Below are 19,546 nucleotides of genomic sequence, written 5' to 3' on the forward strand. Positions count from 1 at the left end.
ATGGTTGCATTCAAATCGACTCTTCTCCTGGCGTTCACTACCGCTGTGGTGAATGGTGGACTCATCCCCATCAACCTTGGCGCAACTGGTAATGGAAACATTGGTGCCACTGCCCCTGGAGCTGTCAAAGGAGCTGTAAACGCTGGATCATCTGCCAGTGGAGCCGTTGATGGAGTCCTCAACGCCGCAGGCCACGTTTTCTCCACTGCCACTGGAGCTGTCCGGATGTCTCTTTTACCTCAAATACTCAGCTTTATAGTCGGTTGGACCTAATGGAATGGTTACTGTAATTGATAATTTATTGATCAGAAGAAAATATGGCACAAAAGTTATAACGGGAGTTCTAGATAAAACGCCTGATTTTTTATTTTTTCAAAATTTTGGTTTTGAAATTGGAAAACCAATTAACGGTTTCAAAGTAGTATATTTCTTCTCATAAAATGTATTCGGTTTCCATTTTTATAGTAAGACTGCCAACGGGTTATTCGCTTTTTTTACTTGCCTAATATATGAAGTAAGAACTACAAAACATCTACATTCTTTTCAAAACCCAATTGTCAATGTTCCTCTGAAATCAAACTGCTTTCATTCTGATCAGAAAAGGTTTTTGAAGGAGGAACGGTTACGGTTCTCTGAAGTTTTTTAAAAGTTCCTTTCGATTTTTCTGCAAATAAACTTCTTTTTTTTCAGATGACTCAGTTCTTTTGATAAAGATATTCGTGAAAAGAATAGTATTGTCTAGTCAAAAAAAGGCGTTTTTTCAGGAAAAAAATTTAAAAAATATCGCTTGGTAACAATTGTATCAAGCACCCATCGACCGTCGAATTACGCGATAACTGAGTCATTGAATTTCTGGTTTTCATTTGATTTACCGAACTTCTGCAAAAAATCACAAAATTTTATTGAAACGAAAAAAAAAACAAAAAAAGACAAGAACATTTTTTGGCGATTTTGGGATTGAGAAAAAAAATTGAAGACAAGAACAAAGCGGAGCGAAAATGGACCCGAATGAATTGCACGTTTTTTGGAAACAAAAAAATATTACTGGCAAAAATGTGATGAAAAATGAGGGAAATTAGAAAAACAATTTTTCAAAATTCCAGAACTTCTTCAGAGCATTTCACGAGTTGTACTTGTAGATCCATTAGAAAGAGTTGCCTGCACATCGGTTCGGATGAGCAGTGGACGCGATGATGTCGTGTAGCTGGATCCCTCGCAGTCCAGAACCACCTGCTTTTTTCGAACCCTGAAAATTGATTTTTGAGTTTATAAATCAAAAATTTTCTTCGATTTTCTGAAATTAAAAAAATGGAATTCTAACTATTTCTTCATTCTAGTTATTCAAAATACTGTGCGCAATTTTATAAATATCGATTCTAATTAATTTTTTCAATTCTAAAACATGCAATTTTGTTTTGGACAAACATACAATTTTTCTTAATTATTTTATTCTCACTGGTCAGGAAATTTTTAAGATTGGAATTTTTAGAAGTGCTACTTTTACTGATGATATGATAGAATTTCAGAGTTGCAGATGTTTAAGATTCTGGAGTTTTAGAATCTCCGAGTTCCAGAATTTGATGAATTTCAAGTTTTAGAATTTCAGAATATCAAAATCTTGGAATTTCAAAAATCCAAGAACTTAGATTCTTCGAAACTCTGAAAATCTGAGAATCTGAGAACCTGAGAACCTGAGAACCTGAGAAACTCAGAATCTCAGAATCTCAGAATCTCAGAATCTCAGAATCTCAGAATCTCAGAATCTCAGAATCTCAGAATCTCAGAATCTCAGAATCTCAGAATCTCAGAATCTCAGAATCTCAGAACCTTAGAATCTGAAAATCTGAAAATCTCAGAATCTCAGAATAAAAAAGTCTAAGAATCACAGAATATTCTAAAAACAACACAAAAAAGGACAAAAAAAGAGAGAATCTTGCAAGAAAAAAAGCGCGAGCAAAGTGTTAGGAGAGATTTTGAAAAGTTAGAAGATATTCAATTTGTTTTTCTTACCTATCATTACTTCTTCTAAATGTAGATCGTCGAATTGAATTGCTCACCCGACTGGCAAACGAAGAGACAATCTGTAAAAAAAGGGGAAAACTGGCTGACAAAAAAACAAGAAGAATATGGGGAAAAAGCGAAAAAAGAGAGGAGACAAAGGAAATGAAATTCGGGGAGGAAGAAGCACACGAAAAAATAGTTATTTTCTAATAGAACAGTCTATAAGAGGTAGAAGTCGCTAAAAAATTTGAAAAACATTTCTTACCTCTGTAGAATTCAAAATTTTCGAAAGTCCAGATCTTTTCTGTTTTCGTGTCAGCCAGAAGAAGAGTAATGGATTCCAGACAACCAGAGACATTGCGATGACGTGAGCCACAATTGCCCAGAAAAATGGCTGACGTTTAAGCCATTCGGGCTCTTTTTCTGAAAATTTAGAAATTAAATGAAATACAGAATAAGGCTTCCATTTCGGTCGGTCGAAAATCGCGTGACCGCCGACCCAGCCGACCGGTCGGTCGAAAATCGCGCAATCACCGACCCAGCCGACCAATAGTCGTCCGAGCTGACCGGTCGGTCGGCGTGCCGACCGATTTCGTGCCTTTGCGCATCAAAGTGCTATATTTGCTTGCGAAGCACTTTATCATTACTAATAACATTCACCAGATTCTGTAAGTGCGTGTGTATGTAGCGCGCCTTTACACCCATTCAAAGTTAACCGATTGAGCTGAAACCTGGACAGATAGATCAGAAATGTGTCTTAGTTGATGCCTGAACGTTCCGTTTTTCGAAATTTTGATTTTGAAGTCTTCTGAAGATGTTCCTTGGTTTCACCACAGTAATCCGTTGTAGCCCCGGAGGGGCATAAACCTGGTTTTACGACAAACGAGACATTTAGTGAGTAGTTTATCGTAAAATACAGTGCTGCGTATGCAAACACTTTGACGCGCAAATGCACGAAAACAGTCAGGTGCCGTCCGATCGGTCAGCTCGGCCAGCTGTCGATCGACTCGGTCGGTGGTCGGTCGGCCCGCTAAATTTCCTGACCGAGCCTTAATACAGAATTTCAAAATTGCATGGATTGAAAGAATGAAAAATGACTACGGCTCTGAAACTTCCAGAACAATTATTAAGAATTTTAGAATTAGAATGTATTCTATAATTTTTTAAAATACCCAAAAAACTCACTAAAATCTTTGACCAAATTCAGTAACGTCAGCGGCAACCAGCATCCAATAAAAGTGACAACCATTGCGATTAATATATAATTAACCTTCTTTTTTCGAGACGTCGCATCGTTTCGCTGTTTTTGTGTAAGTGACTGACAGAATTGTGCATTTTGGATGATCATATCTTTGGACACTTTTTGTAGAATTTTAAAGTAACAATAGGTGATTACAGCCATGGGAACGACGAACTGTAAAAGTTTATTTTTTGAATTTCAGTATTAATGGAAAAAATACCTGTAACAACATAACAGTCGTTCCATAGATTTTGCGGCTATTCTCACTTTGCCAATTGGCTTCGTCACAAAAATGACCACAATACGGTGTCTCTCCAGGCTGTACATAAAACGATCCTTCGACGTGTTCAAATGACATGAGATACGGTAGATTGATCAAAGTGGACACTATCCAAATGAGTGATGTTATACCGAGAGCTTGTCGGATCTGCAAGTGCCAATGAAAGTTGATTACTGTGAACAATTAAATAGAATCACCCTAGTAACTTTTAACTTTGAGCTTATTTATCTGGGTTCCTGTGAAAGGTATCAAAAATTTGTAAACTGATAAAATGTTGGTTATTTTATGGTTAACATTTTATCAGTTGGAAAATCTTTGCTATCTCTAATAGGACCTGAGATAATTAAGTTTAAAATGAAAGTCGTTCTATAATAGGCTTCCAAGTGTCTAATCCTAGGCCAAGTTATCGGATTCTAGACCACAGATTTGAGAACAGGTGGCCTTCAAATTAATTTCTAGGCCATAGTAGTTCTTCACATAAAACACCGAATGAAAATATACCTTATAAGCAAGCTGCTGCATCTTACATGTCTAACGGTATTTTAAAAGTCAAAATGGCTCACCGATACTGGCTGTTTGGTCGGATCGTTGATATGCAAGAACTTGTCTAATGAGATTGCTGTGAGACTCCAACTCGTCACGAACACTGAACAAGAATTGGACAGCGGTACTAGATGACACATTACGGAACCGAATGCCCAGTCTTTGGTCATTGCGTACCTGGAAAAAAGTCATAGTAAACCCCTGGGAAACAAATTTAGGGATGCCACTGAAGGGTATCTTTCTTTGACCTTAATTATCTCAATTCTTATAAAAAATATCAAAAATCCGTCAACTAATAAAATGTTTGTCATTAGGCCACCAACATTTTATTAGTTAACGTTTTTGATATCTCTTACGGTAACCGAGATAGTTGAGCTCAAGTGGGCGTTCGACTCACCATGGTGTAACTGGGATCGCTGTGAAGACGAGAATCAAGTCGGTGAAGATCAAATTGAGTAAAAAGACGTTGCGCGCGGATTGCAGTCGTTTGTTTCTGGCGACCGCCCATAGAACGCCTCCATTTCCGAAAATGCCTAACACGAATAGGAACCCGTAGAGGAAGGTGAAGATCGTTCGGATGTAGAAGTCTCTGGAATAATTTTTTGTTTTTTTGTAATTGTCGTATTTTTTTAAAAATGTAGTTCTTATAAGCTTCTTGAGGAGTTTAACTTGTGGGCCCACCGTTCGAGAAGCCGCGTTGCTGCCAGCTGAGCTACGGTGGTGCAAGCTGCGCGGCCAATGTTTTTTATATCAGCTCATGATTTGGCGCGTAACTTGCTTCAAACTCCAAATTTAAAATAGATTCAAAAACGAAAATGTAGAGCTTAAAGAGATCTACAACATGATCTAAAATTTAATAGTTTTGACTACAGCCTTTTAAAGACAACGTGCGCTTTGTCTGCACTCACTTTAAGATGAATTATCTCGGTTCCTATAAGAGATATCTAAAATCTGTCAACTGGTGAAATATCTGTCATATTATCACCAAGATTTTATTTTTTGACAATTTTCTGATATCTTTTAAAAAAACAGAGATAATTGAGCGCAAAGGGCAATTTTAGAGTATTTTTCTCATCCCAAACGACGTTTTCAACAACCCCTAGTGCTAGAAAGAACATAAAATTCGACGAGGTCTCGTTTTTTCGTTTGATTCCATAAAGTGACAGCTGCTGTCCAGTAGCAGCAACTGCTTTTCTCTCTCACTCTCTCCTGCTCGTTTCTTATCCCCAACTCTTTTTTCTCACACTGATAATGATAACATGAAGTGTGGAGCACATGGAGAGCATTTCCAATGTCATCAGCCACATGTCAAAAGTTGAAATGTTTAAAGGAAATTGAGAAGAAGAGCAAGAAGAGGATGTGAACTCTTTTTGACATGGTTTTGTGGTTGAGACAACTTATTGGGTGACAGGTTATGTGTACGTTGGTCTGGCAAGTTTCACAACCGGTCGTTTCAGAACCGCTCAGTTCGCGACGGACAAAAATATGTCATACTTTTACTTTTTCAGGGAAAAACATTCGTCATCTTTGAAGCCCTAAAATGTGGTCAAAAATTTTCCAATTTTTCTGAAATTTTGAGAGTAAATTGAGCTTCAGCTTTGTAGTCGACAAATTTTTTGTAAATGTTCTACAAAACTAGATAAACGGCTTTAAAGGTACACAGTCACTTTAATAACTAATTGTTGGCAATTTTTGAATGTTCAGATACTCTTTCCGTTCAGTTCAGATATTCTGGAGACCAACTTTGAGCTCTTATATCTCGGGTCCTGTAAGAGATATTAATAAGCGGTAAACTAATAAAATAATTATCATAACATTACAAACATTTTATCAGTTGATCACTTCCTGATATCTCTCCCGGAAATGGAGAAAATTCGAGTCCCCCACTTACACCGTAATATCATCGATGCCTTGTGCTGCGATCGCCTCGGCAATTTGAATACACGTTCCGTTATTCTGAGATGACGTCGATTGTGTGGTGGTGATGACGTGACTGTGAATCGTTGGAGACGTCGTGGATATCGTCGGACTCGAAATCGTGGTGCTGATTGGGTGGAGGACCGCCGAACTAGTCATGCATCGAAGGTTCTGGAAAAAATTTGAGATATTTAATTGTAAGATAAAAAAATCTGGGGAAAAAGGGAACATTTTGAGCTCAACTCTGTAACAATATGTTACTTTAAAAATAAAGATTTGCGTAGGTTGGAAACATAATGACACACTAGAAATTAGGTCAGAAATTTCTGTTTTCGAATTTTTAAAAATTCTAAAAACATTACTCATTATCAAAAGATGTCTGAACCCATTTCTTAAATAATGTGGGCTAAATTTTTTTGAGATATTTCTAGGCCATCTTATGACCTTCAGGCAACGAACAATACCCCCAGAAATTTGGGATGTATTATGAGTGACTAACAAAAAATCCTAGATTTTGCTCTTTTTTTCTAGAAAAGCCAAATTTTGAATAGAGAGTCAATGGGATCAGAAGACGTGCACGTCATCGGGTAGAAGAAAAAAATCGAAAAATGATAAGATTTTCTGATACGAAGTGATATGGGATGAGGAAGAAAAAAAATGATTCTAATGTGCAAAAAATGCGAATTCTGAGAAAACTGAATTTGCAAAAACGGTGGTTTTGAATTAAAAATATACTTCAAAAGTTAAAAAAAAAACTTTGAGAATATTTTTTGGCAAAAAAGTTCAAAACAAATGTTTTCTGGATTTCAAGAAAACATTTATTTTTCTGAAAAATAACGAAAAAATTCTCGTAAAATAGAATTTGAGAAAGTTCTGAGAAAATCAGAATAACAAGATTTCCGTTGAATTTTTGAGGGGAAATTTTTAAGAGCAAAAAATCTAGAATTCAGAAGTTCCAAGAAAATCCGAAATTTTGGAAATTTGGAAATTCCAAAATTCCTAGATCAAATTTATTCGGAAATACAGAAATTCAAGAATTATGGATATTCAGGAATTATGGAAATTCAGAAGTTCTGAAATTTTCAGAAATTCAGAAATTCTGAAATCCCGAAATTGAGAAATTCCAAATTTCGAAAACTTAATTTTTCAGTTTCCTCGAAATTTTTAAAAATCTCTCGATTTTCAAAAATAACGAAATTAAGGAAAAATACGAATTTCAGTTAATATGAAGTATCATTTAATACTGGGTTCATCTTTAAAAATTTTGAAAACTGAAAATTAAAATTTTCAGAACTAGTGTTAAAATCTCATTTAACAATTTCTCAAGCTTATAAAACCTTTAAACCCCCCCCCAAAAAACTTTAAGCCCCTTAGTAAAAGTTATATTATCACAAAAATACCAAACCCAAAGAAAAAAAAGGGGAAAATTGAATAGGACAGGAAAGAGGAGAATGATGAGATAATCTTTGAGGTTCTTGTCATGAATAGAAGAATGTATTGAGTAAAAAAAAGAGAGGAATCGAGAGCTAGAGAAAGATAAAAAAGTGTAAGTGTCTAGTGAAATCTGAGAACGATTTTCGACGATTTTTGTCAAGGTAAAAATATTTATGAGCGGATTTTTGGGGGTTTTTTCAAGGATCACTTGGCTGGGAAAAAACTTTTGAAACAGTTAATTTTTTTAAAGATTGTGGGATTCCGGAATCCTGAATTTCTAAGGTTGGAAATTCTGAGATTCTGAAATTCTGAGATTCTGAGATTCTGAGATTCTGAGATTCTGAGATTCTAAGATTCTGAAATTCTGAGATTCTGAGACTCTGAGATTCTGAGATTCTGAGATTCTAAGATTCTGAAATTCTGAGATTCTGAGACTCTGAGATTCTGAAATTCTGAAATTCCGAGATTCTGAGATTCTAAGATTCTGAGATTTTGAAATTCTGAGATTCTGAGATTCTAAGATTCTGAAATTCTGAGATTCTGAGATTCTGAGATTCTGAGATTCTGAAATTCTGAGATTCCGAGATTCTGAGATTCTAAGATTATAAGATTCTAAGATTCTGAGGTTTTGAAATTCTGAGATTCTGAAATTCTGAGATTCCGAGATTCTGAGATTCTAAGATTCTAAGATTGTGAAATTCTGAAATTCTGAGATTCCGAGATTCTGAGATTCTAAGATTCTGAGGTTTTGAAATTCTGAGATTCTGAAATTCTGAGATTCCGAGATTCTGAGATTCTAAGATTCTAAGATTGTGAAATTCTGAAATTCTGAGATTCTGAGGTTCTGAGATTCTGAAATTCTGAAATTCTGAGATTCTGAGATTCTGAGATTCTGAAATTCTGAGATTCTGAGATTCTGAGATTCTGAAATTCTGAGATTTTAAGATTCTAAGATTCCAAGATTAGGATTCTGAGCTTAGGATTCTGAGCGAAAAATGGTATTGCTCATTTTAAATACCCATTCTCCTAATCTGACAAACGAACTGACAAACAATTTAAAGTTTGTCAGGATTTTACGAAAAAAAAAATTCCATGTCTGTCAGATTTTCCATGAGCTGGAGCACGAAATTCTTGTGAGTCATTTGAAAAAATGCCAAAATTCCAAAATTTTGAATCATAAATGCAAAAATGTGAGAAAAAACCATAACTATTTTTGAAAGTGTGAAGGAAAAAATTGGGAAAAAAGAACACCAAAAATCCCAAACCAACTTTTCTTGGAAATTCTGAAAATTACATCATTTCCAGAAAATCGAATTCTGGAACAGAAAAGACTTTCAGCTTATATAGCCAAACTAATTAAACTTATCAGAGTACACTGATTACGTCTGAAAGGAAGAAAAAAAGGACGAAAACAATTTTTTCCAGAAAAATCTTTTAGGATTAGCCCTTATTAAGCGGAGCAAAAATCGCTTTTTTTTTGGCTCGTGCTCAAAACTTTTTTGACGTTTTGTGTCACTTTGACTACATCCAATGGGCAAAAAAACGTCATTTTGTCAGTTGAGAGATTTATACGGGTCAGTTGGAAATGTGTTTTTCAAAAATAGTCAGAAAAATGTAGCATGGTTTAAATTTTCAAATTAGAAAAAATCCGTTGACAGATAATTCTGGGTTTTGGTATTCAGAATTACGTTAACTCAAATTTTGTGAACTTGGAAATTCTAGAACTTGGAAACCAGCATTTCAAACTTTTAAATGTTCTGAAATTCAGAAAAATGCTTCAGAAAAAAGCAGGAAAATCTAAAAAAATCCAATAGTTTGGAAATTCAAAATTTCGGGAATCCAGAAATCCAAGATTTCTGAAATTTTGGCAAATTCAGAAGTTTAAAGTTCAAACATTCGGAAACTCAGAAATTCAGAAATCGAAACTTCCGAAATTACGAAAGCCAGAAATTCAGAAATTCACAAAGTTCAGAAGATCTGAATTCAGAAATTTTGAAATTTTGAAATTCGGAAATCCATTCAAACTCTCAGAAAACCAATCTTCGAATTTCTGAATTTCTGAAAACCAGAAATTTGAAAATTCCAAAAAATGGGGACTTCAGAAAGTCTGTTTCTAAATTTCTGAAATTCAGAATTCCAAATTTTTGAATTATTTCCAAAGTTCGGAGATTCCAGAATATTCCGAATCTCACACTTATCGGATTTTCAACATTTCCAGTTTCTCAGAGTCCTAAATTTCCAGATTTCTTGTTTTTACTTTCACTACCACAATTCTCTAAAAATTTTCAAAAAAACTAAATTTCGAATAATCGATTTTGAGAAACTCGAAAGACTAGAAAATACTGCTGACCTATTTAAAAAAAACAAAAAATAGAGAGAAAGTGGAGCAGAAAAGAATAAAAATGATAAAAAACAAGAGAGAAAAGTGGCCTCAAACATACAAAACATCATGAAACAAACTCTCATTTGATGTGTTTCTTTTTCTCACCGCGGATTTTTTTCTCTCTTTGTTGCTCTTTCTCTCTCTCCCTCTCCAAATCCTCTTTTTTCTGTGCTCCAGGAGCATCCAGAATCCAACTGACAACTGTCGGTATAATCTGTCTGCGTCTCTTCACTCTCTCATCAATTTTCGACTTTTTGATTGGAGAGAAAAAGAGAAAAAAAAAGACAATTTTTAGGTGAGCACAAAAAGAATCAAGATTCACTTTTTTTTGAAAGGACAATCTTGAGATTCTGGAGAGCAGGAAGTGTGTACTTATAAAGAATCGGAAATTAGAAATTCTGGGAAAGTTTGGAATCGGAAGATTTGAATTCTAAGAAAAAATCTTTTGGGGCTCTGTGATTTTGGAATTCTGAAATTTTTCGGGACTCTGAGATTTTGGAATTCTGAGATTCTGAGATTCCAAGATTCTGAGATTCTAAAATTCTAAGATTCTAAAATTCTAAGATTCTAAGGTTCTGAGATTCTATGATTCTAAAATTCTAAGATTCTTAAATTCTTATATTCTGAGCAAAAAATGGTATTGCTCATTTTAAATACTCATTCTCTTAATTTGGCAAACAAGCAGGCAAACAATTTAAAGTTAACAAAACTTCGGAAACTGAAGCTTGCCTTTTTCGTAGAATCTTAGAATCTTAGAATCTTAGAATCTTAGAATCTTAGAATCTCAGAACCTCAGAATCTCAGAATCTATGACTCAAAATCATGGAATTTTGGCATTTTTTCAAATGACTCACAAGAATTTCGTGCTCCAGCTCATGGAAAATATGACAGTTATGAAATTTTTTTTTTCTTAAAATCCTGACAAAGGCAAGCTTCAATTTCCAAAGTTTTGTTTAGAATTTTCTGTAATCTTCACCCCCAAAATACCAAATAAGTATTTTTTTTAAAGTTTGTGACTCCAACAAAAAATTGTTTTTTGGCTTTGAAAATAAAGAGAACTCGTAGGCACGAAAAACCGGTAACCTAATTGTCTCAGATTTGACTCAATTTGCATTTTTCTACACACAGGGAAAAAGTTGTTCCGTGTTTTCCTTACCAAAAACTTTACATATATTTTTTCGAGTCTATTATGAATAATATGATCATCTACTGATTTTTTTTTGCTAAATAAGTGGATTTTACATTGCGTCAAAAATTTTTACACAAAATGATTCATGCGGCTAGACAGACTTCTTAAACTGATAAGGATATCCGGTACAAGTGATAAGAACTCAATGATTAAGGAAAAAATAAGAATTTGTGGAAAATAACAATAGTGGATTTTTAGAAAGAGAGAGAGAGAGAGAGAGAGAGAGAGAGGAAAGAGTGTAAGGAAAAGGAAAAGAATTAAAAGAGGAAATTGGGTACTAAAAGTTGTCAATGATTCGGGATTAGAAGTTATTTTTAGAAACATGGGTTAACATTTTTGAAATTCCGAAATTCCGAGAGTACGATTTATCAACAAAAAAAAAATCAAAACAGTTTTGCGCAATGCTCAGTTTCAAAAATTGATGTTTCAAACCTTCTTAGACCGATTTTCTTGGAATTTCAGAATATCAGGTCTTCAGAATCTTGGAGTTTCAACATTTCAGAATTCAGATTTTCAGATTTTCCGAACGTTGAAGTTTCAAAAGTTCAGAATTTCAGAATTTTAGAACCTTGGAGTTTCTGAATCTCAGAATCTCAGAATCTCAGAATCTTAGAGTCTCAGAATACCAGAATCTCAGAATTTCAGATTCTCAGATTCTCAGAATCTCAGAATTTCAGAATCTTGGAGTTTCTGAATTTCCCCTGAGGGGAAAAATTTGACTCCAAAAAACTTCAAACTCAAAATATTTTGAATCATCACACCCTCATTTGAAATCAAAAATTCCAAAAAAATCTCAATGCTCAGCTCAAAAACTAGACTGAACTCAAAAGAGAAAGCAAGATTTTTTGTATCTGTCATCTCGAAAAATTCAAAAATTCTGAAAATGCACCTGATGTTTTTTGACATGATACAACTCCAAAATAACAGATCAAAAATCTCTAAATTATTCATTTTTTTGACCCAAAGATTTACAAATTTTTACGTTTTAGTGACTTTGAAGTTTCAGGTTTAGTCAAGCAAAAGTTGAGAAAATTTTGAGAAACTCGATAATATTTTCTGAGAAATTTAAAAGAAAAAGAATTAAAGAAGAATTTCCAAAAATGAAGGGATATTCAGAAATCCGAAAAATCTGGAAATAAAAAAAATCAAAAAAATGTACATAAAACTGAAAAATCAGAAATTCAAAATCACAAAAATCCTGAATTCTGAAAATCGGAAGTCATAAATTCGAAGAGTCAATTCAATTTTTTTGATCTGAAGGATCCAGACACTCGCAGAATTCCAAAACCCCGGAAATTTGAAAATTGAAATTTTAAAGAAAATTAAAAAATCCGATATTCCAAGAAAGCCAGAAAGTTCCAAAATTCAGCATTTTCTTTGAATTCAATAAATACAAAAAAAAACGAGAATACAGATAATCAAAGTACTGTAATTTTAAAATTGTGAAAATTCGAAAATTCTAAATTCAAGATAAAAAATCAGGAATCTTCGAGAATTCAGCTTTGACAAAAATTACATTTATTTTTTTCATTATTACTCTAATTGAAATCTAATTCTACCCATAATTTTGCCTAAGTTTTTCCTAATAGTAAGCAAAATGTTGTATTTTTTTCCGATCTACATGCCTCTCAGAATTTTGGATTTTTCATGACTAAAAAGAAAACATATGAGTAAGTGCATGATGACACGCAATCATATGTAAAAATGGGGCGGAAAATGTATAGAAAAAAAAATAAAAACGAGATAAGATTTTTCGGTCCATATGACCACACACCTTAACCCCTTCTTTTATGATTTCAAGTGCTTTTCAAGTTGTGCTCGCCGAGCATCTCTCTATCCACCTACTAGTACTAGTTTTTCTCTTGTTAAAATGATAAACACGGAAAAAATAGTTTGGAATTTCGGGAGAATTAGAGAAACAGAAAAAAAAATACAAAGAGCGCAAAAATCATAAAGTGGAGGTCAGAGAATAAGCCAGATTTTTTGAAAAGTTGTTTTTTTAATTCCTCGGAATTGGGAATTTTCGAAATGATTCGAAAAATTTAAGTTTCTCAGTTTTCTGATTCTTTCTTTAATTCTGAAATTCTTTGAAAAATTAAAAATTCAATAACTTCCGAAATCCTGAACTTCTGAATTTCTGAATTTTTGAATTTCTGAATTTCTGAATTTTTGAATTTCTGAATTTCTGAATTTTTGAATTTCTGAATTTCTGAATTTCTGAATTTCTGAATTTCTGAATTTCTGAATTCCTGAATTTCTGAATTTCTGATTTTTTGAATTCCTGAATTTCTGAATTTCTGAATTTCTGAATTTCTGAATTTCTGAATTTCTGAATTTCTGAATTTCTGAATTTCTGAATTTCTGAATTTCTGAATTTCTGAATTTCTGAATTTCTGAATTTCTGAATTTCTGAATTTCTGAATTTCTGAATTTTTAAAATTTCTAAAATTTCTAAAATTTCTGAATTTCTAAAATTTCTGAATTTCTGAATTTCTGAATTTCTGAATTTCGAAAACTTTGGAATTTTTTGGTCGAATTTCGTAACCTCTGAACCGAAATTTCTGAATTACAAAGTTTTTGAATTAAGGGGTTTTCGGATTTCAGAACGCTGAATTCAAAAATCACTATTTTTGAAAGTTTCAGAATCTCAAAACCAAGGCTGTGCTACGACCGGCCGCGGCATTCTAAAAAGTGTCTTTCTGAGATAGATAGGGTACGGCGGCCGAGCGGCCCTAGTAGTACCTGGGTAGCTGAGCTTATTTTCGAAAGAATGGCCGGATTGGTCCTCGGCTGCGGCCGGCCGCGGCCGCGTTTTTCACAGTCTTGCTCAAAACCACAGAATCCAAGGAATCTGATTTTTGAATTTTGAAATTTCTGAAATAGAAATCTAAAATTTCGAAAAAGAAAGATCAGATATTGTTTCCTAAAACTGACTTTTGGCCTATCCAACAATTTAAAAAAAGCGAGGGATATTTTTTTCAATGAATGGCCAAAAAATTTCCCTATTCAAATTATGACAAATTTTTGTGAAATCGGAAAAAGCGAGGGGATGATAGAAAAGTGGGTGGATGATGAGGATCCTGAAGTTTTTTTTTTCCAATTTCCGACATAAAAAACCGGAAAATGATGGGAAAAAACATGAATTTCATTTTTTTTTGTGTGCTCTTTTTCTAATTCCTCATCTATCTAAATTTTTTGAGCCGTTGTGCTCATCCCGGACATTTTTGTTGTGAATGTGTCAAAAGTCAAAAATTGATGTGTCCGTAGAGTAGTCATGCATAAAATACTGACTTTTTAGGAGGGATAAAGATGATGAGGATGATGAAAAAAGTCCAAAAAGTAACAAAAAAAGTTCGCAAAAAAATATAAAAGCCAAAAATCATAAGCTTAAAGTAATCATAAGTTTACTGGAAATTTTCAGAAAGTTCAAAATTTGAAAAATATTAGGAACTTATTAATTCAGAAATCCAGAAATCCGAAAATTTCAAAATTTCAAAATTGCAGATAATTGAAAATTGCAGAAAAAAAGGAATTCAGAAATCAAAAAATGTGAAATCCAGAGTATTTTTATCTGGAAATACACAAAAGGGCCGGTCCTTCTATTGTTCCAAGGTACCTTCGGAGGGTCCTTCTATTACAGGGGCCCTTCAATTAGAGGGGCCCTCTTATGTCTCGGGCCATTTGTTTTCGGAATTTGCATTGAAAAATTCGACAAAATTTTGTTCAAAATTCATGAAAATCTGCCAATTTCACCAAAATCGAGCAAGATTTTTGTCGAAAAATAGAGTTTCAACAAACATTATATTAAATTGTGGAGTTCCCGGAATATTTTCCACTGAAAAAGTAAGGACATTTTCTGATTTCAAAACACATTTTGAAGGGGGAGCCCTTTTTCAAAGAGCCCTTCTATTACGGGGCCCTTTTGTTAAAGGGACCCTTCTAATATAGGTTTTACGGTATTCTGATGATCTGAAATTCAAAAAATATACTTCCGACTACAGCGTTCTACAAAAGAACTGAGATTTTCTAAAAATCAAATCCTATAGTCTCAAAAACCAAAAAAAAACTTCTAAAAAATTTTTTTGAATGGACCAGCAAAAAAGGCATCAAAGATCTTCAAAAAACAATTCAAAAACTTACAAATGCCGTAGAAACCACCGTGCAAAATGATCCGGACACATGCCATGCTGTCAACATTTTCAGAATTTTTTTTTCAGAAAAAAAAAGAATTTCCCTGTTTTCCAGCAGAAGTTTAAGAAAAATAAGGAGACCTGTGGTCTCTGAAATAGTGGATGAAAAGACAAAGAATATATTTGTAAGGGAGGTCTTGTTCTAAAATTTACGTAAGCAAAAATATCAAATTCGTGTCTTTTGTTTCTTAGAAAAAATGGAAAATGGATCCTCTCCCCGAAAGAAAAATTACTTTTTTCTCTTCCTTTTTTGTTTTACGGAATGAAAAAGAGGATAATTTGTTCGCTGACTCACTTTAAATTTTCAGATCTTTTTCTCTCAATTTTTAGTACGAAAAAAAATCTTGAGCAGCAGAGAGAGAAGAAAAAAAGGTAAGAATGTCTAATGGAATCTCTAATTTTGCTGGCTTTTTGATGGGAAAAAATGGGATAAAAGAAGAGGTCAGAAGACGTTGGAAGACGACGGATGATCAAAAATCCAAAAGATGCTACAATACTGGCGTACTACTACGACTACTGGTTGACGTATACTATGGAGGCGTGGAATTCTTTGGATTCTGGATTTATGGGATTCTGAGATTTTAAAATTTAGAAATACAAAAATTCCGAAATTCTGAGATTCTAAAAATCAGAGGTCCTGAAATTCAGAAATACTAAAATTCTCGAATTCTGGAATTCTGGAATTACGAAATTCTTAAAAATTCAGTAATTTTGAGATTGATTTAGAAAGCCTGAAATTCAGAGGGATTTATAAATTTAGAAATTCCAAAAGATTCAGAATATCAGGATTTCCAAAAATATAAAAAAATCAGAAAGTTACGGAAGTCGAAGACTTTGAGAATCTTGAATATCTGGAAATTTCTCAAAAATTCTGAAATTCTAGACCTCGGAGATTCTACGGTTTAGAGATTCTGAGATTCAGAGATTCGAAGATTTTGAGATTTTGAGATTCTGAGATTCTGAGATTCTAAATTTCTGAAATTCTGAGATTCCGGGGCTTCAGAAAAAACAATTCAGACTTTTAACTCGGATTTTTCCATTTTCTACTGAATTCTCGTTTTTTAAAGAATCAAAATCCTATTAAATCCAAAAAAAAATTATAAAATTCAGGATTCTGAAAATTTCAAAAATAAAAAATTCGAAAAACATTGAAATTGTACAATTCTGATCTGATCAGAACACAAAAAAAAATGATCTGAAAAAAATTTGAATAACAATCCGGATGCAAAACAAAATATTGGGTTTTGGGATTTTTTCTTGAATAATTCATCTTTCATATGGAATCTCCAATAAATAGGTTTGCTCATTTCAGAATTCTTAAAATTCTGAAATGAGCAAACTTATTTATAGGAGATTCCATATTAGCAATTATAGTAGAAATGTTAGAAAAAAATCATGTAAATTCTGGTTTTTCGAAAATCTGGGTGGAGCGATTCTTGAAAAATCAGAGAATCAAAATTCCAAAAACACCACCCACAAAAAGAACACCACCCACAAAACTTTATTCAATTTTTTTCCTAATTTATGTGGGTGAAAGGAATAAAAAACAAGAGCTGCGTGACGTTTGAGGTGATCGAATAAATAAATAAATGATATAAATAATAGATTTTTCGCTGAAATTAGCTATTTTTCATATAGAAATATTTTTTGTGTGTATTTCTTATGAATGCACCAAAGATTCTGGATTTTTTATGGAAAATGAAATTTAGAATCGTAGCTGAAAAACGGAATTTTAAATGCTCAAAGATATGGGGAACTCAGAATTCCGGCATTTCAAAACTATTTGATATTTGGTGTGATATACGAAAATTTTAATTATAGGGAACATTTTGAAAAATAGGGGTTGCCCCAAAATGTTATACAAATATTTCACTGATTATGAGAAAAATTGAAAAGATCCGGAAGAAAATGGAATCAGAACTCAAAAAACGTTGTAAGCAAACTTCGAAAAAGAATTCATTAAAAATTTGGAAACTCAAAAAATATTCTGAAAATTTAAAATTCGGTAATTCAAAAAAACATTTTAAAATGAAACATCTGAAATTTCCAGAACATTCAAACATTCAGAATATTCAAAAAATTCCAAGTTTTGAATATTCAAAGAGCTTAAAAAATTTAAGTTATCGGAAATTCCAGACAAGTTTCTAACAACAAGTGTATCCTTTCGACACCATACTAAAATGGCCTAGAAATAGCCTGACATGCCCCTGGTGGGTGTTCTAGATCATTTAGAGATGGTGGCCTAACTTTTGCAAAATGGGTTTCATAGGCCATCATGGTAAAATGGCCTAGAAATGGCTTCACATTCCCCTGGTGTGTTTTCTAGGTCATTTTAGCGTAATGGCCTAGAAAACAGTTCTTGCGAAAGTTATTCCGCCATGTCAAAATGACCTAGAAAACACACCAGGGGCATGTGAGGCCATTTCTAGGCCATTTTACCATGATGGCCTGGGAAACCCATTTTGCAAAAGTTCGTCCATCATCTCTAAATGACCTAGAAAACACACCAGGGGCATGTCAGGCCATTTCAACGTGGTGGCCTAGGAAACCAAACTTGCAAAAGTTCGTCCATCATCTCTAAATGACCTAGAAAACACACCAGGGGCATGTCAGGCCATTTTATCGTGGTGGCCTAGCAAAGCAAACTTGCAAAAGTTACGGCCACCTCACGATGAATTCGTCTCGAAAATTTTTCGAAGAATTTCTCGAATTCGTGTCGAAAGGATACACTGTTTTCGAAGACGTTCAAAAAGTTAGAGTTCTCTGAAATTCCAGACAAATTTCCAACGACGCAACCAAGGAAAAAAATACGACATCTCAGATCGTGTGAACTTCCACATTTTTTTTTTCGTATGATCCAAATAATTATTTTAATAATTATATGTAATTCTGAGAGAGCAAAAAGAAAAGATTATGAGTCAGGTGTGAAAATAAAAAATTACATCGGAAATTGAAATTTTGAAATAGTAAAATTTGAAAAAAAGTTTTCATTCTTCTAATCCCGGATACTATTGGGAAATGAATCTGAATATAGACACTTTTTTGATTTTCAGGAGAGAAATTTTCCAAAAAAGAAAATTCAGTTCCGCTGAAGATTTTGGCTGGGAACTTTCTGGATTTTCGCCCATTTTTGACTCCAAAATTCTTTCCCTAAACTCAGCGAAAAAAGTTCTATTAAGATAACTAATCGAATGAGTGTGTGGGGGAAAAGAAGAAAAAACTTTTACACCGAAAGCCAAAATTTTTGATTCTGTGTGGGAACCATCATCTCCAAAAGACCAGCTTATTCATCAATTTTTTTTTGTTGGTTTTTGGAGTTTTTTGGTAGCAGAAAGATAGTTTTTCCCTATGAATGGCCTTCGGATGGATGTGTTCTGAGAATCCCTATGATGCAACTTGTGCATTTTTGATTCCAATGAAAGAGCTTCAGAAGGGTTTTGTAGCTTTTATATATGAAAAAAAGCCAAGATTTCGGAATTTCAGAATCTAATTGTAAGAATCTCAGAATCTCAGAATCTCCGAACCTCAGAATCTCAGAATCTCAGAATCTCAGAATCTCAGAATCTCAGAATTTCAGAATCTCAGAATCTCAGAATCTCAGAATCTCAGAATTTCAGAATCTCAGAATCTCAGAATCTCAGAATCTCAGAATCTCAGAATCTCAGAATCTTAGAATCTCAGAATCTCAGAATCTCAGAATCTCAAAATTTTGGAATATACAGGATCTCAGAATCGGAGCACTGATGCTTAACAATTGCAGAGTCCTGGAACATCGGAATCTTAGAATCTCAGAATATCAGAAACTAAAAAGCTAGAAATAATTCCAGATTTAAATTCCAAAGAGAATTATGACATTTTCCGAACTTTCAGTAAATTTTGAACTTTTGATATTTTCAGAATCTCAAAATTCAAAAACAGTGAATCTGAGGATTTCAGAACCTCTGAATCTTTAAATTTCGAAATATCAGAAGCGTTTTCTTTCGATTACAAAACAGTCAGAGTTCCAGATATTCAGAATCTCAGAATCTCAGTATCTACTGAATTTCTGAATTTCTTTTTTCAAAATTTCAGAATATTGGAATCTCAAAATATTGAAAATCTCAAAATACTCGGAATCTCGGAATTGTCTGATTTTTCTGAATCTCCAAAATTCAGAATTTCAGAATTTCAGATATTTGCGTCTTTAACTCGATCAGAATCTATTTCTGTGTCCCCGGACTAGAATTAAAAAAATCTAAAAATAGCTCGGATTAGGGAAACTACGTACATACATATAAACAATAAAAAGTGTTTACCAAATCCCAAATTAAAAAAAAATTATTCATGACCAAACCAAAAAAAAAAACTAAAAACGATAACTGAAAAATGG

The 19,546-nt window shown here is 33.5% G+C and overlaps 2 protein-coding genes across 2 annotated transcripts; one reads left to right on the forward strand and one right to left on the reverse strand.

Moving 5' to 3' along the window:
• CBG26962 lies at positions 1–273 on the forward strand (the record flags this gene model as incomplete). Its single annotated transcript, XM_045237016.1, has 1 exon — positions 1–273. The coding sequence occupies one exon, from the start codon at positions 1–3 to the stop codon at positions 271–273; it is 273 nt and encodes a 90-aa protein (XP_045097981.1).
• Positions 274–1,110: 837 nt separating this feature from the next.
• Cbr-npr-5 lies at positions 1,111–6,140 on the reverse strand (the record flags this gene model as incomplete). The annotated part of the gene is made up of 8 exons (XM_002635812.1): positions 1,111–1,246; positions 2,011–2,081; positions 2,267–2,424; positions 3,187–3,415; positions 3,462–3,668; positions 4,085–4,241; positions 4,462–4,653; positions 5,956–6,140. The coding sequence occupies 8 exons, from the start codon at positions 6,138–6,140 to the stop codon at positions 1,111–1,113; spliced, it is 1,335 nt and encodes a 444-aa protein (XP_002635858.1).
• Positions 6,141–19,546: the final 13,406 nt, after the last annotated feature.

Source organism: Caenorhabditis briggsae (genome assembly GCF_000004555.2).
Source record: "Caenorhabditis briggsae complete genome, chrV, whole genome shotgun sequence".
Classification (NCBI taxonomy): domain Eukaryota; kingdom Metazoa; phylum Nematoda; class Chromadorea; order Rhabditida; family Rhabditidae; genus Caenorhabditis; species Caenorhabditis briggsae.